The sequence below is a fragment of the Aythya fuligula genome, chromosome Z (genome assembly GCF_009819795.1).
Source record: "Aythya fuligula isolate bAytFul2 chromosome Z, bAytFul2.pri, whole genome shotgun sequence".
Taxonomy (NCBI): Eukaryota; Metazoa; Chordata; class Aves; order Anseriformes; family Anatidae; genus Aythya; species Aythya fuligula.
The window spans coordinates 9,820,647-9,844,749 of record NC_045593.1 but is presented as its reverse complement, the minus strand read 5'-3'; the positions used below and the strand labels follow the sequence as shown (position 1 = coordinate 9,844,749).

The 24,103-nt window shown below is 61.9% G+C and overlaps 1 protein-coding gene across 1 annotated transcript; it reads right to left on the bottom strand.

The window, feature by feature from the left end:
• Positions 1 to 1,296: 1,296 nt before the first annotated feature.
• IL11RA (interleukin 11 receptor subunit alpha) lies at positions 1,297 to 23,227 on the bottom strand. The gene is made up of 13 exons (XM_032206053.1): positions 23,149 to 23,227; positions 5,738 to 5,837; positions 5,389 to 5,449; positions 5,040 to 5,206; positions 4,807 to 4,921; positions 3,824 to 3,856; positions 3,322 to 3,485; positions 3,069 to 3,232; positions 2,825 to 2,966; positions 2,322 to 2,417; positions 2,105 to 2,204; positions 1,839 to 1,921; positions 1,297 to 1,757 (listed from the first exon to the last, which is right to left on the bottom strand). The coding sequence occupies exons 2-13, from the start codon at positions 5,835 to 5,837 to the stop codon at positions 1,738 to 1,740; spliced, it is 1,245 nt and encodes a 414-aa protein (XP_032061944.1). The 5' UTR covers positions 23,149 to 23,227; the 3' UTR covers positions 1,297 to 1,737.
• Positions 23,228 to 24,103: the final 876 nt, after the last annotated feature.

Here is a 24,103-nt window from a genome sequence, read left to right as displayed (position 1 = left end):
GGACAGGGAGGTGCCGGCACTGGGACTGCTCTCATGGTCCCTTCCTGTTTTTCTCCTCCGCAGCTTGGAGGCAAAGTTGACTTTGGCATCTGGAGGCCTCTCCTTTATCCCAGATCGCTGCTCACCCCAGCCTCACGCCTCGCTGCTCCGGAGGAGCTCTGCGCTCCCCGCGTCCAGCGCCAGCTCGAGCTCTCCGGGCACGCAGCCCCCAGCAGTATAGCTATGCCCTATGCCTTCAGACCCCCAAACACTTTGCTTGATGCTTCCCTGGGCTCCCAGGCTGCCCGTGTGTCACATTTATGGGCTGCTGGGGGACGTGGGCATGGCTCTGGGCACCAGCAAGGTTCCTGTGGTCCCTGCCAGCTCCCCTGCTCCCCTCGCCAGCAGCAATTCCCTTTTATTTGGAGCAAGCCTGGACTCTCTGGAGGAGCTTTTAAGCAGGGCAGGATGTGGGGGCCAGAGCTGTTGGCTCACACTTTCCCATTTTCTGGCCATTGAGCTCCTGAGGCACAAGCAGGCGTCCGCCTCTAAACCAGCACCAGGTGCTGGCAACACGCAGCTCGCTTTGCAAACACTATGGGATGGGTGTTGTACGTGTTCAGCAGCATCCTATGGACAACCACAGCCCTGATTCCCTCCCCAGGGGTATTCAAAGTGGGATCCGGTGGCGGCAAGAGCTGTTTTCAAGGCAGGGAGGGCTGTCCATGGGGTGCCAGGGACCAAGAGGAGATGAAGGTGGCTGTGGCACGTCAGGAAGAGGGGCACAGCTGGGCTGGGTGCTGCAGGCTTGGCTCCCAGCCCAGGATGGCACCATCCCAGCAGCGTACCAGAGATGGAGGTAGGCACATGTCTGGTGCTGCCACCAGCCCTTGCAAAGGGCACAGAGCTGCCCCCCACTCCCTTACCCCAGGATGCTGGGGTAAGATCCGAGCAGAGCCACCTCCCAGCCCTGCCTCGCATGGGGACCACGGTGGTGGGATGGATCCTGCCTCGGGCAGCCCCGGGTAACACAAGAGCCCCCAGACCCACCCCACGCTGCTGCTGGTTGCGTTTCCCCATCTGGATCTGGTTGGGCACGGAGCCGCTGGCGCCAAGCACCGGGGCTGGGAGGTGCCAACACATGGAAGCGATTATGGGGGCCGGGTCGAGGTGTGAGGAGGGGCCCGAGCAGCACTTGCCAAGCAGGGGGCTCTGCTCAGGGTTGTGTCCCCACTGCGGGACAGTGGAGATGCCCCAGCCACCAGCCTGCAGCCTCTGCTGGCACTCAGCAAGGGCTGAGCAGGGCAGGGGGGCTCTGGCAGCAAGGTGCAAAGGGGTCTTGCCTGGGCAGCGCCAACGCTACCCCATTTATTGGGATCACAGAAAGGTGTGGGGGTCCCTTCTGCCTTCAGACGGCTGGTGGAGGGGGCTCAGCGACGCGCAGCACCCTTGGGAGCCTGTGCCCATGGTCCCCCTCGAGGTGGCACGGCGCAGTGGCGCGGGGCTGGCTCGGTGCCCCGTCCCCACGTTCTCAGCATGGCTCGTCGCCCTGAGTCCGAGGTGTCTCCAGCCGGCTCCTGGCGGGCACGGGCAGCCCAAAGCTCCTGGAAGCACAGCCTCCATCCTTAGGGTCCATCCTGCACCCAAAGGGTGCTGGGGGCAGTGTCCGAGGCTGTGCAGCGTGGGGCCCTTGGGGCCAACAGTGGTGGCACGGCCCCTACGTGGTGAGCGGGTGCACGGAGCGGGGTCGGACGGGGCTCATGGCAGGATTTGGGTCCCTGCAGAGAAAGAGGGAAGGGGGTCAGTCAGTGGCACTGCCTTGCCTCAGCCCTTCCCTGTGCCCCTGCCCCGGCACTCACTTGGCAGAGCCTTCAAGTGGGTGGCAGCAACCAAGAAGTTGTGGGGTTTGGTCTCGTCCTTGCTGTGCTTCCTCACTCGGAGCCTGGGGACGGAGAGGTGGTGGCTGAGGACCCCGAGCAGCCCTCCCTGGGCGCAGGGACTGCTCTGCACCCTTATCCAGCTGGGACCCCAGCACAGGGCCTGGGGGACATGGGGTGCCCGTGCTAGGGTATCAGGGGCCAGAGCGGGATGGGGACAGCATTCATGCAGCCAGAACCCTGCCTACCAGATGAGGATGGTGATGACGAGAACAGCAGCCAGGATGAAGAAGGCGAAGATCCCAAGGGAGACCAGGATGGCCATCTTCTCCAGAGGGTCGCTGCGGTCTGGGACAGGAAACTGTCACGGCCGAGGGACACCACGGACCCTGGCACTTGGCGAGGTCTTGGGACCTGCTCCCACCCCAGTCCCCAGCCTCGCCCGTGACCCCCAGCTCTACTCACTGATGGGCTCAGGGTTGGGAGCCTGCGAGGGCTCCTCTGCCAGGCTCTCCAGGCTGGCATCTGTAGTGGTTCCTTCACTCGCCGTGGTGGCCGGGTCTAGGAGGGCAGCAGGGTTGGGAATCAGTCACCCAGAAGTGGAAGTTCAGTCACCCAAAATCAGGGGTAGCATTGCAGGGAAGAGTAAAGAAGGTTGCCTTTGGGGTCCGGGAACCCAAGGATGTCCTTGGGGTGCTCCTGGCAGCTCCAGTTTGCCCTGAGAGCCTTGGGGGACAGTTCCCAAAGTGCACCCTGCCATGGGGCAGCAGGAGATGGGAGCTGCTTTGCCCCCTTGCAGCTCTACCTCCCAACAGGGGGCCAGTTTTTGGGTGGTGCAGGGCAACGTGAAGGGACCCCAGGAGCTGGGTCTTGCCCCGGTGACACTCGAGGGAGGGAGGTGACACGGGGAAGGGGCTGGGGGGGCTGTGGGAGGGACGGTGCAAGCCGTGAGGACCCCTGCCCCGCACCTCTGACCGGCGTGGCCCGTGCCTCCGCGCTCCACTCGCTCCAGTTCCCCGCGTCCAGGAAATCCTTCGCGCTCACTTGCACCACGTGCTCCAGCCCCGCGAAGGCGTCCGTGATCACCTCGGACAGGTTCACCGTCTCCACCTGGGCAGCGGGAGACGTCGGGCACGTGGGCACCCCCAAAACCTGAAGCCAGCATCCCAACCCCGGCACCCCTCGCCGTGCGCCCCCGCGGCTGCCGCTTACCACGGACCAGGAGCGGTGGATGACGGGGCGGTACTGGAGCCGAAAGCGGAGCTGGAAGTGGGGCTCCTTGGGCCAGGAGGCGGGGTACTTCCAGCTCACGTAGAGCCGCCGCGGGGCCAGGGGGACGGGCTCCACCACCAAGCCCTCCGGAGGGTCCGGCTTAACTGAGCGGGAGGGGACAGGGACACCCCATCAGGCCGTGTCCCCACGCCACGAGTGGACGAATGGATGGACAAAGGGGATGGGCACTCACTGATGGCCTGCATGGTGATGTCCAGGAGGCGGAAGCTGGAGCCCAGCGGGTTCACCTCGGTGATGTTCAGCCGGTAGGAGCTCCAGAACTCCGAGCGGTGCACGGTGCAGGTCCCGGCGCGGGATGGGTCCTGCAGGCACGGCCCCACGTGCCCGCTCTTGTTCCTGCAGGATGGGGAGGAGGGGTGGTGATATGTCCCCCCATCCCTGTTGTACACAGCTCCCTGGTGCTGCTAAGGTGGGGGGCACATGGGGAGAACGCCACACCAGGAGCCCGATGGAGGAGGCAACCCCTGTTACAGCTCTGGAAGAGTCCAGGCTGCTCCTGTCACCCCCAGATCCCCAACACAGCCAAAGGGATCCCCCCATCCCAGCTCCATGGCTTGGGGAGCCTGTTTCTCCATGGGGTTATCGCCTCAGGGACCCTACTGAGGACAGGAGCAGAGCCTTTTGGATGGGGACCGATCCCCAGGGCACGGGACTAGGGTGGGAGTGAGCCCTACCTCCGCTTCTCTTCTCCCGTCAGCGATTTCTTCCTGCCAAGGAGAGACAGAAAAGCAAACGGTGAGGACTGGGGGGCAGGGGGCAGCATGAAGACAACCCCACCGTAACCCAGCGTGAGGACACACCAGCCCTGGGGGGCTGCTCTGCTGCACCCCACTGCCCCCTTGCACCCCACTGCCCCCTTGCACCCCTTGGGCACCATGGCACAGGGGCTGGAGCTAACACCATACCCAGCACAGCCAGCAAGGAGCAGGGGCTGGGGGTCCCAGCCTAACCAGGATGTGCAGGAGGGTCCCCAGCACTGGAGGACACCCCCTGCCCGCTGCTCTTCAGTGCACAGCGGCAGCAAGCACGCTAATAAAAGCAGCCCTGGAGGGACGTGGTGTTATTTTCCACTCCCCAGCAGCTGGCTTGCTCTTGCCCTGCGCTCCAGCCCCAGAACCCGCTGCTTTCTGCTGCCAGCTCCACGTAGCTCCGGTTCTGACCGCCCTTTCCCCACTGTGCCCACGCACTCGGGGGTGCCCGGGGCAGGGGGGGGATCGAGGAGAGCCCTGCTCCCCTCCTGCGCCTGCACGGCTGGCAGCGGGGCCCCGCTGCAGGTTTTACAGGCTCCGGCTGACTTCAAAGCAGCCCTGTAATTTGGCCTGCCGTGATAATTAGAAGCAGCGGCAGCGCCGTTTCACCAGCTCCTTTCATCCTGGAGCACGATGAAGTGCTTGGAGGCTTGCAGATAACCCGCTTCTCTTGCCCACCCCCTCCGGCACCAGCAGGGAGGGAGGGAGCCTGTGCTGGACCCCAACGCTGCTCTGGAAAGCTGCTTGTGCATGTGCCCTAAAGCACGCTCTGCTCCAAGGAACAGCCCGGTCCTGGGACGTGATGCTCTGGGGCAGGTGGTGAACACAGGGTGCAGGCTGGGAGGTTGGGGTGCAGGCAGGATTTGGGGGTTACGCTTAGGAGGGCTCCCCCAAAACCCTGCCCTCACCTATAGGTGGTGATGTATCTGGTGGGGAGGAAGGTCTCCAGGCTGGATGTCCAGGAGCAGGAGAAGTTCTCATAGTCGGACGCTCTGCAGGACACAAAGGGGACCCCCGGCAGGTCTGGAGCCCGCGGGGAGGCGACGGTCAGCGAGGGGTCCCCTGCCCTGCAGCACAGCCAGCACGCGGGGACCTGCGCACATCCCCTCTCGGCACCCCAGCCCACAGACACACTACTCACGCCCCAGCCGCAGGGACACGGTGTGCAGGAGGCTGCCATCCTCCCCGTGGCAGCTGTAGGTCCCCGCAGCAGCCAGGCTGGCGTGTGGCAGCACCAGGGCTCCCTGATGGACGGCCGAACCCTCTGGCAGCGCCGTGGCCCCCTCTCGTCTCCATTGCACCGGCGAGCTGGGGAGGAGAGAGATGGGGCGTTAGGGGATGGGGACAGCAGGGACACCCCGCAGGCTTTGGGGAGACAGGCACAGCTGGAGATGGAGACGTTGACTTTGCTCCCATGCTGTTGTTTTTTCTTTTTTTATTTTGGAGCCCTCCCGTTAAACCACCCCGTGGTGTGCACACGAAACACCTACCCGGCGCGGGCACCGGCGCACGACAGGGTCACGTCCGTCCCCACCTGGCCGTACTGCACACCTGGAGGGACACACAGAGGGGTGTCAGCCCCGCGTGCCACCCCTGGGGTCCTGCTGCACGCGGGGAACTGGGAAGGACTGGTCCCAACTGGGGCTGGGCGATGGGCAGCTTTAGGAGCAGGCTGAGCCAGGGGACACCCAATGCTGTGGGGTTGCATTTCGGGAAGGGAAGGCGTCTGTAGGGTAGGCACTGGTGTTGTTTGGTCTGTGCCCTTTTTGGGGGTGCCCCCGTGTCCCCATGCTGGGAGGGCTGTGCCTTGCTGTGACCGAGGGGACCGGGGGTGCTCACCTTCCTCTCCCCAGCCCTCGGGGACGGCGAGGGAAGCTGATGCCAGGGCTGCCGCGAGGAACACCATCACCCTGCCCAGGCCTCGGGTGGGACTGTGCATCTGGGGGGGCAGAGAGGGAAAGGAGAGTGAGTTATCCCAGCGCTGGGATCTGCATCCCTGCGGGACCATGCGCCCTGCCCCAGCACCTCACCCCCTCCTGTTGGGGACAGTAGGGTGACCGTGACACCATCACTCCTGTCCCCACTGAGGGCTGCTGAGGAATCCCCATGCCTGGAGTGGGGACACGATGTGAAAACACTGTCCAGGAGCTCAGAGCTGCGTGGGCTGGAGGGATTGAGGGCTCTTTGCTGTTGCAGCCCTGTGCTGGGAGCCCTGGCTGGCTCCCAAGCCCTGCAAGCAAAGCAGGGTGGTCCAGAGCCCTGCACTGGTGCAGCTGGAGCAAAAAGAGATCAGTTCTGGCCTGGCTTTATGCAGCTGGAGGCAGCGTTTGGCTCTGAACAGGCTGATGCAGCAGGAGGAGCAGCTCCGTGAGAGCTCAGACTGCACCGAGAGCGGGGATGGCTGCGGGTCCCTTTCACTCCCCGTCCCTGCATGGCATCAGGGCTGGTCCATGCAGCCTGTGCCCTTCTGTGTCAGGGGCAGTAAACTTCCTGCAGACCCCAGGCACAGGGGCAGGTGCATGCTGCAGCCCCGTGGGTGTAAATCCCTGTCCTGCTGAGTCACCTGGACTTGAGAGCTCTGAGGGAAATATCCCAGCCCTGGAAAGCTGCCACGGAGCAGCTGGTGGTGTCCGTCCCGCAGGCAGGCGGCTGGTCTCCAGCCCGGCGAGCTGGGGCTGATGCTGCTCCCCCTGTGCTCAGCTGGTGCCCATGGTCCACACACCAAACCACAAGGATTGCAGGAAATGAGAGAAACGGGGTGATGTGCTAAAACCCAGAGAGGTGGGGAGCTGGGCTCTGGCTTCCCCTGTGCAAGGGGGAAAAGGAACGTGTCGCTCCTGCATCACACCACGGTGCTCCAGATACCTGCAGGAGCTGCTCTCCGCCCTCCTGCGCACGCCAGCCAGGCTCAACTGCAAGCCCCACACATAAATAATTTCATGAGACTGTCATAAGCTTTTCCTACTAAACCACACAGAGAAATGTTCCCAAGAAACATCAGTGAAAAGAGCCCTGCCAAAACTATGCTGGTAACTGATACTAACTGGGAATACTAGGCCTGAAAGTAAAATATTTCAGTGATGGAAAAAAAGACTTAAAATACACTCTAAAAGCAGACACCAAAAATAACTCCAAGCACCACACTGGCCAAAGTTAAGGGATGGTGCTCGGGGGGATCAGGGAGAAGGAGAGTGTGCTAGCGTGGACATAGTTTGAAAATCAAATAATTTCTTCTCCCGTCTGTCCTGCTCTGTGAAGTGTGGGCTGTGCAAACGCGAAAGCAGAGCTGCCTTGCTGCAGTCCCAGCCCAGCCACGGCGTTTTGCCCCCTGGATCTCCTCATTTTTTTCCCCAAAACTCAGGAGGGAGGGGGTGCTCCCGGTGACCTGCCCAACCGCTGCCAAAGCCCAGCTGCAGCAAAATATCACAGGACGGGACACGGGGTGATCCCTTCTGTGCCATCCCGACGGCCACAGACAGAAGCCCACGGGAGGGGTGGCAGCCACGGCACCGTCCCACCGGGCAGGAGCCGCAGGCCGGGGGAAGACCCGGGGACTTTGTGCTCCAGCAGTGCTGTGGCGTGGCCGGCGGCCAGCCGCTCGGGGCCAGGCAGCCGCTCGGTGCAGGAAGGATGCCCTGGCTTTCTGCGCCCAAAATCCCTCACGGAGGGTAAAATACTTGTGAAAATGAATGCCCACACACGTGTATGGTTAGGATGTCTTCCTTAGCAGTGCTGCTTGCTCCCAAACCCCACACAGGCGGAGCCTGGCCCCGCTATGTCTGCACCGGCGGTGACGCACCCGGGGACAGGGAGTCCCGGCAGAGTGGCCTGGAGCCGAGCCGGGGCAGAGGGAACAATCAGAGCCTTTCTTCCTCCCCGCATGGCTGCTCCCTGCCTGGACGGGGTGACCTCCCCAGCCACGGCTGGGTCAGTGGGGACAGCCCGGGGCAAGTGGCTCAGCCCCAGGATGGTGGCAATGTCGGGCACGCCTGCCCTGGTGCGGGGTGCTCTCGTTGCACCCAGGCACCGGGTGAAAATGCAAGGTGCCGTCTTCCACCCCACACCACCCGGCCGTCCCTCTGTCCTGGTGTGGGATGGTGGGGACATGGCTAGCAGCTGCTGCTTTCCCCTCCAGGGCTGCACAGCACCAGTTCCCAGAGCCACGTTGGGAAAGGACAAGGGCTGGGATTGCACAGCAGCGAGCAGCGCGCTTCGTGACTCTTTAGCCCATCCAAAGATTTTCTGATTGAGGCTTTTGGGGAGCTGCGGGACGAGTCCTGCTGCGAGCCCCATCCTGCAGAAACCATCAGCATCAGCATCTTAAAACGCTACAAATCAAATTGTCCTGCCTCCCCCCCGCCCCCCAATCACAGCCACGTGCACCAGCACCGATGCACATGTGGGATGTGACAGTCCCCTCGGCATGGCCGTGCTGTGCCATGCCCCGCAGTGGCCTGGCAGAGCTCAGCGCAGATTCCTGGGGGAGGCCAACTTTCCATTGCACTCGCTGCTTTGAAAGACAGTGGTTTTGGTTTTTGTTTTTTTGCTTTGCTTCATTTGAAGTCACTCTTCAAAGAGGAAGAGACGCACACAGAGCCAGGGGTGGGGCGGGTGAGGGGGACACACGCAGACGATGCCGCATTGGCACGGGGGAAACAAGAGCTGGGGGCACACACGAGTTGCTCCCCACCGAGTGCACAAAAGCCGTGGTGCCTCCCAACCCCTCCACAGGGTGGTCTGGGGCAGCATCACTGAAATGGAGATGTAGGGGGAGAAAAAAAAAAAACAAAAAAACAAAAAGCACACCACGAGCACTTGGCAGCCCTGCCCACCATGTGCTGGGTGCTTCTGGAGTCACCCACCTGCAGAATGCCACCCTGCAGCAGGCAAAGGGTGACACTGGCCAGCTCTGGCACCCTGGCCGTGCCATCGTGCTGTGCCCCTGTGCTCGAGCATCCCTGGCCCCGCTGCCCAGTCCCTGCTCTCTGCCAGTGCCCGCTGTGGGAAACTGCTCCCGTGGCCAAGGGCGGTGGCGTTTTGAAGCAGCAGGAATGTCCCTCTTCAGCTCATTTTCCTTCGGGGTCGGGCGGGGAGTGCCCTGCTAAGCCCCCCTCCTCCTGGCCGCCCTGCAGGAGTGCTGTGCCCTGCTCTGAGGAGCCGCAGCGTGGCCTGAACCCCTGCCCGTGCTGCTGCCCTGCCCAGAAAGCTGGCAGCATCCCGGTCCCACAGCAAAGCTGGGGCAGGCAGGAGGAGGAATGGTGACCCCCAACCCTGCACGCCCTGACAGCGTCCCCTCTCCAGATGCGAGTGAAAGGCTGGAGGATTTTGTACCTGACAGCACGGCTCAGCGCGGAGGGGGCACAAACCTGCGGCACCCGCATGGCCCCCGCTGCCTCTTGCGTTGCCTTACCAAGCTGGAAGGGGCCGTATCCTGCACCAGGGCTCGCCCTCTGGGAAGCAGCTGCCGTGCCCTCATTTTCAGCGCTTTTTATTCGCATTCATCCTTTGCTTGCTTTTCGCCAAATCTGAGGACAAGGGGAGGCGGGGGAGAGGAGGAACCCGAGGCCCCCAGGGAGCGTGCCTCTGGCACCCACCAAGCTGCGGCATGCCTGGTGAAAGCCAAACAATGGGTGCCAATGGAGAGGGAGGGAGGGACGTTCCCCCTCCCTCCCCTCTTTTTGGAGCCACCAGGGCCATACTCAGCCCCCAGGACTGCTGGCAGTGCCCACAGCACCTCCTCACCCACAGCTCTCCGAGTCCAATGGGTAACCACTGCTTGCTGTCCCCTGCCTGTGCAGTGCCTTGGGGACCCCAAAAAGCGCTGCTTCCCTTTGCACCTCTTTGTGCACACAGGCAGCACAGCACCCGCTGCGGGAATAACCCCGAAAAGACCAGCAAAACCAGCTGCAGACTCTCCCTGGGGGGCTGGTGCAGTCCAGTAACCCCTATTTTAGCTCAAATGCGGGGTTCGAGCCAGCACAACCCAAAGGTGGGTTACGCAGCCCAAATGCGGGGCTAACCCCAGCACACCCCAAACGCGGGGTTAAACCCATCGCCGCCCAGGGAAGGGCTCTGCTCCACTCCCACCCCAAACACCCGTCCCCATCCAACCCATCACCACCACCCCAAACCCAGCCATGCCCCGCTGCCCACAGCCCCACGGTTACCCAAACCCAAGCCCCCCCGTGCCCCGGGGGCCACCCCTCGCACCTCGCTCCTCCGTGGGGCCAGCAGCTGCTAACGGGACCCGGTGCTGGGGGACCAGGGGGCCACCCCGTGCCTCAGCATCGCGGCGGCTTCGTTGCGGGACGGTTTCTGCTCTGACCCTGGGAAACTCCCACCCCAGCGCTGCGATTTCCGCCCGGCCCCTCGCCCGCGCCCTCCCCTGCCCCAGCCCGCGGAAGGAGAAGTCTCTGGCTCCCGGCTTGTAACCTGAAGCATCGGCAGGGGCCAAACAGCAAGGGCTCTGTTAGCAGCCAGCAGCCCCCGAGCCCTGCCAGCTGGCAGCCTTTTATTCGGGGGAGGGTTGGGGTGGAGGGGGGGGAGTGAGAGGAGCCCCCAGCATCAGGCTCCCCGCCTCGCCCTAAGTCGCACGCTGGAGAAATTCCTAAAAATAATCTGCTGGCCCTAAAGACAGCTGGCCGGCGGAGGGCAAGGGATGGAGAGGGGTCCCGTGGGAGGTGGCCGAGGGGCCCCATCCTTACTGTGCCTGCAGAGCCTGTGCCAGACCCAAGGGCAGGGGTGGGACCCGCTGGGCTTTTGCTCGCAGGGACCTTGGTGAGCTTGGGATAAACTCAGGGCAGGAAAGAATAAAACTCTCTGTCCCAGGAGAGTTTTGTATTTGGGGTGTTTTCCTGATCCCGAATGAAGCTGGGTGCTGGAGGCTGCATACAGGCTTGGTTTTGCCAAATCTGCTCTGCTTTTGGATGCTGAAGGGCTTCACCACGCAGTCCAGCCCTCGTGCTGCCCGGCTCTCCTGGGGCAGTGCAAGGCACCCACAACGGACCCAGAGGCAAGCGGTGCCTGGCCCTAATTAAAAACCCCCAGAGAGCATGCCGGAGGGGCAGAAGCTGAAGCTGTGATGAAGAGCATGCGCATCCACGTATGAACATCTACACGCATATGTGAGCATCCCATGCAAGCCCAGCACCCGGCTGCTCCCGATGAATTTGAGCCTGGAGCCAGGTGAGAGGGGCCCCGCAGCGCATCCCTGCCCGGAGCAGCAGGCAGCACGGCCCCATCCCGCCCCGTGCCCGGGGGCTCGCTGGTGTCTGGGAGCAATCGGGCACAGCTCCATTTCCAAGGCACGAAGGCGCTCGGGTCAGCCAAAACGCTGCGGGGCGGCAGGTCCAAAATAAACATTTCGCCGTTACTGCCTGCTTTCAGGAGCTGGTAACGTTTCATTTCAACGGCACACATGCTCCCGCAGCTAGCAATTTGCTGTCACTCTTCTGCAAAACAAAATCCCTTTTGGGCTGGGGGAGGATTTCAGGTGTCACCGGGAGCCACCCGGGCAGCCAAATAAAGCCACCACCAAAGGACCATGAACTCTGCATGCTGTGGCACCTGCATGGGGGGGGGACAGCAGCTGCAGACCCTCGTGCCCACAAGCTCTTTTTTTTTGCCCCTTTGCTCACGCTGCCACAGCAAAGGTTCCCCAATTCATTGCCACCTCCACCTGGAGCATGCAGCCACGGCATAGGGCTTACACCAGGAGGTGTAAGAAGGGGAGGCCACCGCCACGTTCAGGGGACGGGGGCAGTGAGTTGAGAAGGTTGGAAAAACACCGGCTGGATCGTTTTGTGCTGGGGGAAAAGAAAAAAAAAAAAAAAAAGAAAAAAAAAAAAAGAAAGTGCTCCTGAAAGATTAAGTGTGAGCGTATCCGAGCAGGGGGGAAAGCAGGGCAAAGTTGTGAGCGTGCTGACACATCTCCTTCCACGATGCTGGAGGGACGCCCCGGCCCTGCTCGGGGACAGCTCTGTTTACAAGCTCCCATTGTCTCCTTTTTTCCTTTTCTTCCCCCCCACCCCGCCCCTCCGATGTTATAGTTCAGAGTAAACAAAAGCAAGCAGCCTCTCTCTCCAAACATTTCAACCATCCCAAACTTTCTCTGGAGGGGGGCTGCCCGTGGAATTTTCCTCATCCAAAAGAATTTCGAAATGTTCCCGTTTCAGCCTGCTTTGAATCGAGGCCAGGGCGGCTCTGAAATCCTTCGCGAAATGCTCGAGCTGCCCTCTGCGCAGCCCTGGCTCCGGCTGGGGGACCGAGGTCCCATCAGCAGCCACAGCACCCCAAAAATCCCCACTTGGAGGGGGAATGTTGGCATGTCCCAGCCTGTGCAAACTCCTCATGCCCAGCCCATCACCTGCAGGGAGCCAGCAAGCTCCTGGTGGGGATGGATCTGGGTTTTTATAGTTTACTGATGGAGCACCTCGATTCCCCCAGCAGTTTGCAGCCCGCTCCGTGCCTGCTTGGGCAGGGTGAACAGGAGGGGATGACACGCTGTGGTCGGGGCCAGCGTCCTTCCCTGTGGATGGAGCAGGGACCCGGCCTCGTGCCCTGCACATCCCTGGGAGATAGCACCTGGAGAGGACGAGGAAAGCTCCTCCAGGATGAGCCGTGGTGGGTGCCACCCAGCGCACAGTCAGGGTGGGCACCCCAGGTGCTTGGCACCAAGTTTTAACACCACGAAGAAGAGGTGGGAACCCGGGGTGGGCAAGCAAAGACCCCCACGAGCTGCCCTTGGCTCTGGCTAGCACAGACGTGCTGTGGGACCTGGCTGCGCTGCTCAGCCCCTGGGCAATGGGGGCACCGGGGTGGCCCCTGCACCAACAGCAGCGAGGAAAGCTGAGCTGGAAAGCCCACCCAAGAAAGGCAACGAAGCGGGGAATTGAAGCGCTAAACAAACACCCGACCTTCAGCCGGGCTGGGATTTGGCTGTCAATGCAAGCCATTGTGGTGGCCTGGCACGTTAATGTCCCCTGCTCGCTTTCCCGAACGGTCCCTGGATGGGTGTCACCGGGTAGGTGGCCCCGCAGCCCGACACACACCGGGGCACATCGGGGAGCCCTTAAACCCTCACCCTGCTGCCATAATCCCCCCGCAGTGGGACACACAGGGGGCTGGGGGGGGCTGCAACCCCTCGAAGCACACACGTGGAGGGTTGGCACCCGCTCCGTCCTCCCCACGGGTGGGCACAGACCCCAGGTGGGGGGTACCTCGGCTCCAGGTGGGGTGGGGGTCATGCTGTGAAAGGGGGGTCCCCTGCCAGCTCTGCACCATCTCCTAAGGCAGCCTCACCAGTGCAACGCCGTGCTGCCTTCTCCTCCTGTGCGGGGGCTTCTCCATGGTCCCCCCCCAAACCCAGCCCAGCAGCCCCCTCCCCTATAAAGGGGCCAGGCAGCGGCTGCATGGGGAGCAGAGCCTCTGGCACAGCAGATGGGGGCTGCAAGGCAAGACTCCCTCAGGTGTGTTTGCCTTGGCCAGCGCTCAAGCCTGTCCAATTAGAGCTACAGAAAACATATATTAAAAAGGAGGGGGAAAAAATAATACTCTCTCCCGCGCTGGGGCCCTGGGCTTGGCCGGGGTTTCTCGGTCGGCCAAGCGCAGGCGATGCAGGCTCTGCTGGCAGCCGCCCGGGGAGGGAGGGGTGTTTGTGGATATTAAAACGCAGTCGTAAAGAAGAATAAAAGGGCAGCCTTGTTTCGGAACGAGTCTCCGAGGCTTTCCCCTCTCCCGGCATGCTCGGCACCTGGCCGGCTCCGCAGTGCTGCTCGCGAGCGGCTCGGGGGCAGCCAGCGTGCGGTCACAGCCCCAGCGTGTCCTGGGGAGGGCAGGGGCAGCAACCTGCCCTTGGCATCCACCTATCCACCCTATGGCCACCCTATGGCCACCATCAGCTGCCCCACGGACCGGCGGTGCCTTGGCACAAGCCCCTGTGCTGATGCTCGAGGAGCGCAGCCAGCCCAGCACCTTTGGGCGGACACAGGTTTCGAAGCAAACCCCTGTGTGGGGTTAAAACTGCAGCTTGCCCTTGTGGTTAAACCACTCCTGCACATCCCAGCCCGCTGCTCACCGCCTGCCTTTTCTCCTGCCCCAAAGTCCCGCTCTGCCCACGGGAAAACTCTTGGTATCGGGTCCCCAGGGGTGAAGGAGAGGCCGGTCAGAGTTTCTGCTTGCACTGCCTGGCATCGGGCCGGGCTCCAGCATTTACCAGCAGGCAGGTCGGGAAGGAGGAGAGATATGGATGGGGGGTGGCAAGGTGTTACTGCCCCCACACAGCTCCCTTGGTGCAGAGCTGGGAGAGCAGCGGTGGCTGCCAGAGCACTGCAAGGGGCAGCTTCAACCCCACATCCATCCCCAATGGATGGATGCAGCTTCCCTGCAGCATCTCCTCCCCTGTGTGCTGACCTCCCCACCACCACTGCAAAAAGCAGCAGCCAGGCGGTGAAGGAGCAGCCCCAGCCAGGAAGGTGCCCCCATCCCATCCCATCCCGTCCCATTCCGTCCCGTCCCGTCCCGTCCCGTCCCGTCCCCTCCCCACCTGCTCGCCGGGCGCACACCTGGCTTCTTGGCACAGCCGCTGCCCCTCTGCCCCCTCCCCGAGCGGCTCCCGGCCACGTGGCAGCGAGGAGGGGGACGATGGGCTGCAAGCCCAGCAGCCTCCCCCATCCCTCCCTCCTCCCCTCCGCCTTTTCCCTGGCAGCTCCCCAGAACCGCAGGGCTCACCGGGCCTCCCGTCCCCTCGCCGTGCCGCGGGGACCCCAGGCACACCCCGTCCCCCTCGCCACGGCTCGGCCCCAATGACTAACACCCCGGGTGCCGCCGGGGCGAGCGGGGCCCGTCCCTTGGCCGTGCTCCCTCCCTGCGGCGGTGAAATCACGTCTGGAGAAAGCACGCGCGGTGCCGGCGGGTCCCCCCCCGCCTCCCCTTTGCTGCTCCCCGCGAGGCTCCCTCGCTCCCTGCCCGCTGGCTGCCTGCCCCGGCTCTGCAGAACCCCGCTCCCCACGGGACCCCGCCGGCCCCGCACGCAGCCCGGCGTTGCGGATGGACAGAGGGACGCTCCAGACGCACGGCCTGCGAGGGAGCTGGCGGCAGCCCCGGCGGCCTCCTCCGTAGGCGCGTGGGAGGGCGGCGGGGCCAGCAGGCTTCCTGAGCTCGTAAAAATGCTCCCAGGGAGCGGGCAGCAACCTCTGGCCTCCCTCTAACCTTCCTAACAGCAGCACAGCCCCTCTGGAGCCGGGGAGGGGGGGGGGGACGGCGAGGGACGAGCCACCTCCGCTAGCCACCGGCCCCAGCCGGCACGTGGCACGCGGGTGACTAATTTGGCTCTTTAAACGCCTCCGCAGCACGGGAGCGTGGCTCCGGGTTAGGGTTTAATTATCTTCCTCTGCTGCCCGCGCGCTCTGCCTGCTGTAGCGCCGCAGGGACCACGGGGACGGTGTCCCTGCCACCGGCACGGCTGGCACCGACCAGGTCCCCCTTGGTGCCGGGGATCTGGTTGGGAACGCGGCGAGGCTGCAGCTCGGGGCTATAAAAAGCACCGCTGTGGTATGCAGCACGCCGCTTCGGGGAGGGGAGGGAAAAAATAAAAATAAAATCAGGTGCCGGATGAGTCAGGGAGTGACAGCGCGCACTTCTGGGTCAGGACTGGCCGCGGCGCAGCGCGCCTTCTTCCCTTCCACCCCGCTTCCCAGCCAGGAGCCTGGAGACGTCCCAGGGCAGCCGGGGAGCGCAGAGCTGAGATTTGGCGAGGCCCCGAGGGTGGAGGACGGCAGCGAGGCTGGGACAGCAGAGGAAGGACAGGGGACGATTGGCACCTCCTGCCAGCACCACAGCCTCCCCTCGCCCGGCCCAAAGGCGCTGGATCCGGGCACCCAGCCTCCTGGCAGCTCTCCTCCAGCAGCTGGCTTTGGGCAGTGCTCAGTGTTTGTCCGGAGGATTAACCGTGCCCTGCTTTACAGCCAGAGGCTCCCATCCCCGTGTGATGGCAGGGCTGGTGCCGCCACGGCAAGAGCGGGCACCCCGCTGTGACCCCAGCACCCATGGGCACCCCAAGGGGGACCTCACCTGGAGACAGCAAAAGCCAGGGGAAAACACATCCGAAGGGAGCTCCCCGCCCCGGGACATGCAATGTTTGCACAAGCCTGAGCGGGGGAAGGTCAGATTAATTTTAAACCTGAATAAACAAGGGGAGAAGGCAATGCCAGAGCTCACCCTTCCCTGCGGCTCCCTGCATCCCTGCCAGCGGGGATGCATCCAAGCACGGCTGCATCCAGCCCGGGGCTCAGCCCCAGGACTCTGCCCAGCCCCAGGGACCGCGGGGACAGCCCCACGCTGTCCCAAATCCTCCCCTGCCGCGGGGCCTCCCCGACTTCGAGGAGCTCCCGGCTGAGTCAGTGCTGGCAACGGGACGGCTGACAGCGCAGCGGCTCCCGCTCCCCATCCAAAAACCCCTCCAGCCGCAGCACCGGGTGCCCAACCCGGCTCCCACAGGGATGCCCCCACGCCGTGCCACCCCATCCTGCTGGGGATGGCTGCAGGGCTGAGCTGCCCCCCCCCCCAAATGCCCCAGCTCTGCCTCTTGGGAAATAACCAGGAGAGGAAAAAAATAAAATATTGTTTGTGGGTCAAGAGGAGAACGGAAAAAAAAAAAAAAAAAAGTTTGCATTTTTCGTGCCAAAAGGAAAATGAAAACCAAAACATTTTGTTCTAAATGATAGGCCTTGTTTAGTTTTCAGTGGTTTTACTTTTTTAAAATGGTTCAAATTAAATCGAGCTAAAATTGGCTTCCAAACATTACCTTGGGGTGGGGAATCAAATCAAATCAAAATCAAAACGTCTCATTTGGAAAATGTCAGAGCGAAACGCCGCGGCTTTTCCAGCCCGGCGAGAGCCGAAGCCAGGCGCTGAACCCAGCCTCAATTCACAACGTGTGCCGGCCTCCAAAAAACTGTCTTTATTTTTTTATTTATTTATTTTTTTTTCTCCAGCAAATGAAGCAGCTGCCCCCCGTAACCCCTGCCGGCTGTGCCAGTGGGCGGCCGCCAGCACCGGCGCTCCCGGTGCGTGGCTCCCAGCGGGGACGTCCCCGCGCCCTGCCGCTGCACGGACAGAGCACACTGCAGCCTTGCGCTCGAGTCTGACCCAAGCTGCTCTTTAAAACTTCTGTTTAAATGTCTTTTCTATTAGGTCAGCATTCCTCCTTCGCGCAAGGAAGGTGGTTACGGGCTGCAGCCCGGCACACAGGCTCCTCAGTGCCGGCTGCTGGCGCTCTGTCAGCGAGCAGCCTGCCCACGCGATTAAATTACCGAGAAAAATGGATCGTTTCTCCAAGCATTAGGTGCGTTAACCTCTCTCGCGGTGGCGAGGCCCGCTACAGGCGAGCTGTTAATTGGAAATTCATAGAGCTGGCCGCAAAAGTTTCCTTCGGCTCTGCTCCGCCCTGCCCTTGTTGAGGCGAGAGGGGTGGTGGGGAGGCGGTTGCTGCCCTCCCTGAAACACCGGGGAAAATAAGTGAGGAAAAACCCTCAGGGACCTTTCCGGGCAAATACACAGCTGGCACGGTCCAGCTCCAGACCTGCTCACTGCTAACCCCAGGTCCAGCGTGTGCCACCCCCCAGGTGGGGACATCACCTGGGGACACTGCCCCAGCACCTCTTCCAGCTACACCCCAGGGGACAAAAATAGATGCTACCTGCCCCTCAGACCTCGCTTACATCCTTTGCCCATCCCAGACACAGAGTGAGCACCACCAGTTATTTAAAAAGCTCCATCCCAGCCCAACCTGCATCTCAGCATCTTCCTCCTGGGCTGCTTTGAGACCAAACCTCTGCGCCTTGCTGGCTGAGCAGAGTCCCTGGAGGCATTTTCAGAGCAAAGTGCCCCCACGGTTGGAGTTGCAGGGATCCCATAGCTTGTCTGCAGCCTCCGGGGAGGGGGCAAAGGGGGGTTTGCAGCAGCCCAAGAGCTTTGTCAACAGGATGCTCCGGGAGCCTGTCCCCTCCTGGGTTCACACTCGGCGCCGCTGCGAGGGGCTCCATCCTGTTCCCGGTGTGCACCCTGCACTGCGGGGAGCTCCAAGGGGGGAAAAATGCAGCAGCCAGGGAGCCCCACGCTGCCAGGTTGCTTTTGGGTGCTGTGGGTGCAAGGACAACGGGCACGGCTCAGGCTGGAGATGGGGAAGAGAGCAGGGCATGGCATCAGGGATGGCCGAGGGAAAAGGGACGCTTCTCTGGTGCTGTCACGCTCCAGCCGTAATGCTGCAAAACTCAGACCCGGGATGGGGCCAAGCAGTCTCGGTGGAGCTGCAAAACAGCCTCCTGGGAGCCTCGCAGGAGCTACAAATCAAAAGCAGCCCACGGGCAGCCGAGTCCCCCAGGGTTGCGTGTTGGCCCTCGCGAGCCGAGGATGGAGCAACAGCTGGTCCAGCCCACCAGCTCCTCCTAACACTTCGCCTGGGGCAAAACTCATGGAAAGCGAAGGAAAGACTCCCGTGGACTTCCCCAGGGGTTCAGGGCCGGTCCCAGCTCTGCACGAAAGTCTGGGGAGATGCCAGCTGGCCCGGGCACCGTGCGTGACAGTGGCTTTCGCAAAGCGAAGCAGGGACACCGCAGCTGAGCCAGCCCCGGGGGACCTTTGCGGGGCCGTTTCGGCACAGCTGTCGGGAGCTGCAGCCCCTCTGTCGCAACCCTGGCACAGCGCTGTGCGATGCTCTGGCACAGCCACCCACCACCACCCCTTGCAGCAGCCCCCCGTGTCTCTCTCAACGTCACCGAGGCCCTTTTGTGTTTTGTTTTGTTTTGTTTTGTTTTTCTTTTCCTTTTTCCAGTTAATTTTGCAGGAAGGAGCGGTCTGAATCACGCCTTTCATGGCATTATTGAATTCAGGAGGCATTGGTGCCCGCACCGACTTTCATCAAAGAGGGGCTGGCGAGATCCCGGCTCCAGCTATCGGTCTGGCCAGGATGAAGCGTGCGGGGTTTTGGTCCCAAAGGAAAGGGCTGGTGAAAGCACAGGAAGGGCGAAGGAAACAGCTGACCCGGCACCACCGTGCCAGCCCCACGGGGCACAGGGACTTGCTCTGCACGGAGCCACCGCCTCTCACGTGCTCTGCGAGCAAATCCAAACCCGCGTGCCAAAACCAGGCACTCACCCCTAGGGCTGCCCACAGGATGCTAAGTGGCATCCCTACACGGGACGGGACCCGGGGGCAATCCCTTGCTCTGGGCCCCCAGGAAGACCCCCCATGATGGCTGCAGAGCCGATGCCACCTGGCCATGCTCCCAAAAACGGTGCCAAGCCAGCACTGGGCCCCTCTGTGCCCCTGGCGTGGCGGGGAGCTCTGCTGGCTCATGGCTTCTGTCACTTGGTGCAGCTCCAGCATCATTGTTTTAACCAAGCTCACCATCCCTTGTTTTCACTTTAGGAGCTCGGGTAAAATAGAAAATGCCCAAATGACCTTCTTTCCACCATCAGGATTTCATTAGACGAAGGAGCCCTAAACTTTTCCACCCCTCCCTATAAGGAAATCTCTGCAGGGCCATAACCATTTTTATTATGCTGTTTCTATTTCTGCCCTCTCCGTATTGAGAGGAGGGGACCAGAGCCCAGCAGCCTCTGGGGAGCCCTGGAGTGATTTCCAAAACCCCACTAAATGCTTTCAGCATCAGCCCCTCTCCCCACGGCCAAGCATTTCGCTCGCACTTTTGCACAGCGCAGCAAACGCTTCCACCGAGTTGTCCGCAGCGAGGTCTGCATGGTCTTCCCGAGTGGCTACAGACCAACAAAAACCCGAGGACTTGCACGATTTTCCTAATCCCTGCTTACAGCGGGTGTTTTCTCACGCTGCTCAATGCACGATCTTACCTGAGGTTCCCCCAGCTGTCGCCACCCGCACAGTTCAGCCCCGCGTCCGACCACACCAGCTCCCACCCGAGGTCCATCCAGCCCAGCTGCCATCTCCAAAAGCATCTTCAGAAAACGTGTGCGAGCAGATGTGGCCTCCCCCCAGCCAGACCCTCCAGCAAACCCTTCCGAAATCCCTCGTAAGCTTTTTCAGCAATGACTGATCCCTTCTGGCCCGAGTCCAGGCTCCGCTGGTCAGATGTGACCACAGCACAAATCCCGCTAAGACAGAGGTGAATCAGGTCCTGCAGTGCCGTTCGCCTTCTTGCTCCTCTTCTCCCAGACCCCAAACACCAGATGCAGCAGAGAGGAGGAGACATTTGTCCCTTTTTTTCCCCATGTCTGAGACTCGTGCCCTGGAGGGGAGGCAGGATCTCACCCCTCAGCCCCGCTCACTCATCCATCCTCCCTCCAGCCGGTGCCTGTGAGCAGTGCCAACCGCATCAGAGCCCGATGCACACTTTAGGGGCTGCGAGTGCTGGGACAGCACGGCAGAGCCCAAAGCTCACCCCATTCCGTGGCCATGCCAGGGCTGCCTAAGTGACAGGGTGACTCAGAGACTTGGGGAGCAGCCAGTTTTGAGAGATAATTCCTATTAACATGCTGATCTCTGAGACGACAAACCTGCTTCTAATTTCTAGAGGAATTTTTCTTTTTTTTTTTCCACGGAGACAGCCCATGGGAATGTGACTGTTGGAGATGACGAGCAAGCCATGACTCTAATAAGACATCACCTCCCTTTCCCACCTTCGCAGCCTGGAAGGGAGGATGTGCTGGAGAACAACATCACTGGGAGGCGTGGAGATTTGCTGCTAAGAACTCGGGCCACGGGGTCACTAAATCCCCGTCCGGGGAGACTTGGTGATTTTCACACATGAGATGCTTTTGTAACCACAGGAACACTTAGAAAAACCAAAAACTCTCTAAACATCCCAGCGAGTCACCCCAGATATCCCAGGGCTAATTCCTGATGCTGGGTTTGCATCAGCATCCCGAATGCCAGCGAGGCCCCATCGCAGTGCCTGGGGGAAGAGCGCCCAGCCGAGCCAAGATCCATCCTCGGCTGCGGCTTCGGCATGGGCAGAGCCACCCTGTGCCACGACTGAACAAGAGGAGAGGAAATGAGAGGGGGGGAAAGTGCCCAAAGAAGCATCTTGCAAGGGGTTTTCCTTTCCGTTTTCCTTCACAGCAAAACCCACAGGGAAAGCATGAAAGCACTGTACATGCGCAGGCACATCGCCAGGCTGGGCTCCATGCATGATCTGCCCAAACCCCCAGCACACATCCCCAGTGAGATATTTACAGCCCACTGGTCCCTGCACTCAGGCCAGCTGCCCTCCCGAATCCTGAGGCTCTGACGTGATGCTGGATGTAAAAAAAAATAAGCACCTTGCATCACCAGCCTCACCAAGGGACTGTGGCTGTCACCCGGCCAAGGGCGGATGGAGTGAGCTGGAGATGGAGAGAGAGGAAGATCAAGGCAGCCCACATCTGATCCGACACAAGGAGACAAGAATCTCTTGGCTTGCTCAGCCTAACAAAACAACGAAGATGCTATAAATACAGCGGGGTAAACACCGGAGAGGGAGAAGAGGTCTTGAACTAAAAGCACAATGTTGGCACAAAGCCATGTGGGAATAAACTATCCAGGAATATACTCGGGCAGGAAATCAGAAGAGGTTTAGCCCTGTGTGAGCAGGAAGAGCCTGGAGTCGCCTTTGAACATGACCGGAGCAGGAAGAAAGGGCTTGAACCGAGAGCTTGTGACAGGTGAGGATGTCACACTCCGTCCCTGGCTCCCTGTGGTTCCCCGCTAATGCTCGGGATGGTCCAGGTGAGGTGGGGGAGAAGGGGAGAGAACAGGGCTGGGTGGCACTTGGGTGCCTGTAGATGTGGGGACGCAGCAGCTTCTGATAAACCCTGCAGCCACAAAAGGGAACCGGCGCTGCCTCCAAGCTGAAGACGGCGGGGAGACTCGCGGCGCTGTGAGTCATTCATTCATCCTTCACAAACAGGGCCTGCGCCCGGCCAAGCATCCTCCTCCCCCCCTGCTGCCGTGACAGCCAGCCCGGAGACTTCTCTGGGACGGGGAAAAAATGGCTTATCAGACATGATGAAGTTTTCCCTTCCCCGTGAGGCTCCCAAAAGACCGAAGCAGCTCGCAGAGCAGGAGGCAGGGCGAACCCTGAGCCGTTCTTCTCCATGGAGCAGAGGGCACATGGGTGCTACAGGGTGGGGGACACGGTGGCTGCATCCCACCCCATTCCCATCCCAAGGAGGAGCCCTGCTGACCCGGCTTCCACCAGCAAGAAGCCCCACACAGGGCTGGGATGCCATGGGCTCCGTGCAGCCCTGAGCGTAACCCAGACGGTGACCTGCCCTCGCATAAATGCTGGCGGAGAGCAAACACCCCACCTCCTCCGGCAAACACCGCCGCCAGACGTGGCTGCAGCTGAGCAGAAGCAGGCAACTCCTGGCACCCCCTTGGCCACTGACACCGCAGGTTTCTCGCCGTGGAGATCGGATTAAAGAAAAATGAGGCTCTGGAAGTGGCCTCACGGAAGGGGCTGGGATTGCAGACAGCCAAATCCAAGCGAAACGCAGCCCCAAAGCCCCCTTTCACACACTTTGCCAACTTGCTGCCAGAACTCAGGGGGGACCCGAGGAGGGGACGTGGCTGGGTTTGGGGGTGACACGGCCAGCGTGTGAGGGTGGCACCAGGGCTGGGCACCCACAGGGGCTGCCAGGGGTCTGAGGAGCAGTGATTGGGACCAGCGGCCAAGGGCAAGGAGGGACAAGGCAGGCAGAGCCCTTGCGGTGCCTGCGCATGGGAAAGCGCCTCTCTCCGCGCCTCTCCTAATTGAGAGCAGCTTTTCCCTCCCCCGACCCCCCAGGAGAAGACAGGGCCCTGCCAGGGGGACCGGCGGCTTGCCTGGTATTGTTCGAGCCTTCCTCCAGAAAACTCTCCCCGGAGACGAGGAGAGCGGGGGTGGGGCTGAGGGGGGGAAGAGAAATCTGCGGATGATGGGGAAGGGGATCAAAGCTTGCGCCCCCCCGACCTCTTCCCACCCCCCGAGCATCTGAGGCTGGCTGAGCCGGGAAGGGCAGCAGCACCGGGTACCCCCGTAGGCAGGCTGGAGGAGGGTCGTGGGGGGTGCGCTACTTTTCCCCGTACCTCCGGGGCAAGCGGCAAACCACCGGGATACACCGGCGCCGGGAGCCTGCCCGCAGCCGGGCGCCCCTCACCGCGGCGTCGGGGCGGCGGCGACGAGCCGGGATATAAGGGGAGGGGAAAAAAGAGGGGGATGTGTGGGGAGGGGGTGAAACGAGGAGGGGGTGTCCTACCTTCCTGCGCTCCTCCGCGGCTATGTGTCCATGGTGCTCGGCGGACCGGGACCGGGACCGGGACCGGGACGAGTGGCACCGGCGGCGGGGAGCCCGCTGCGGGCTGCTCGGGGCGGCAGCGGGCGGTCCGGTCCCGCCGCCTTCGCTGCACAATTGGAGCAGGGCGCTGCCAATCCTCCACCGCCTCCCCGGGACGCTTCCTGTGCCTCCGATCCGCACCCGGCTCCCGCAGCGGCTCCCGCAGCTCCGCACCCCCCGGGCGCACCGCTCGACCCCCGGCCCCCGGTGCGCGGCTCGCCCCCGGGCACCTCCAAGGGGCAGCGCCCCCGGCATCCCGGCGGGGGTCGGGGCTGAGGGAAAGGGTTTTTTGCCTCCTCACGGCTTTCAGGGAGCGTTTGCATTCCCCTTTTTCATGAAGCCTTGTTTGTTTTCCCCTTGGATTAGTTTTTATTTTTTATTTTTATGGTTTCGTCAGAGTGAAAATTATCGTGAGGAAGGAACACATTGGAAGTCTGCAGTGGGAAGCAGCTGGTGAAAACCCATTGGGAATTTCCCTTCTCCTGGCCCCCGGGGGCCAAGTGTGGTCTGGGGTCCCCCTGGGATGGGATGGAGACCCCAGGTGAGGACACTGGGGCCGTAGGTTTCCGTCTGCCTGGGCACGGTGCCCGTGTTGAGATAAGGGCCACATGCCTGGGTGTGTGCAGCACCCATGTGGCGTGACGCCAGCAATCCTGCAATAACAGACCTCTCTGCAGCCCTTCAGGGATAAATGGGGTGCCTCCACATCGCAGCCCACCTCTGCAACCCTACAATAACAAACCGATCCTCGCCGGCATCCTCACATACCTCTGCAACCACACAACAGCACCCAGCTACCTGCTCGTGCTCTGCACCCCACAATAACAAACTCATGAGTCATCTCACCTCCTGTGTAACCCTGCAGTAACAAACTGGT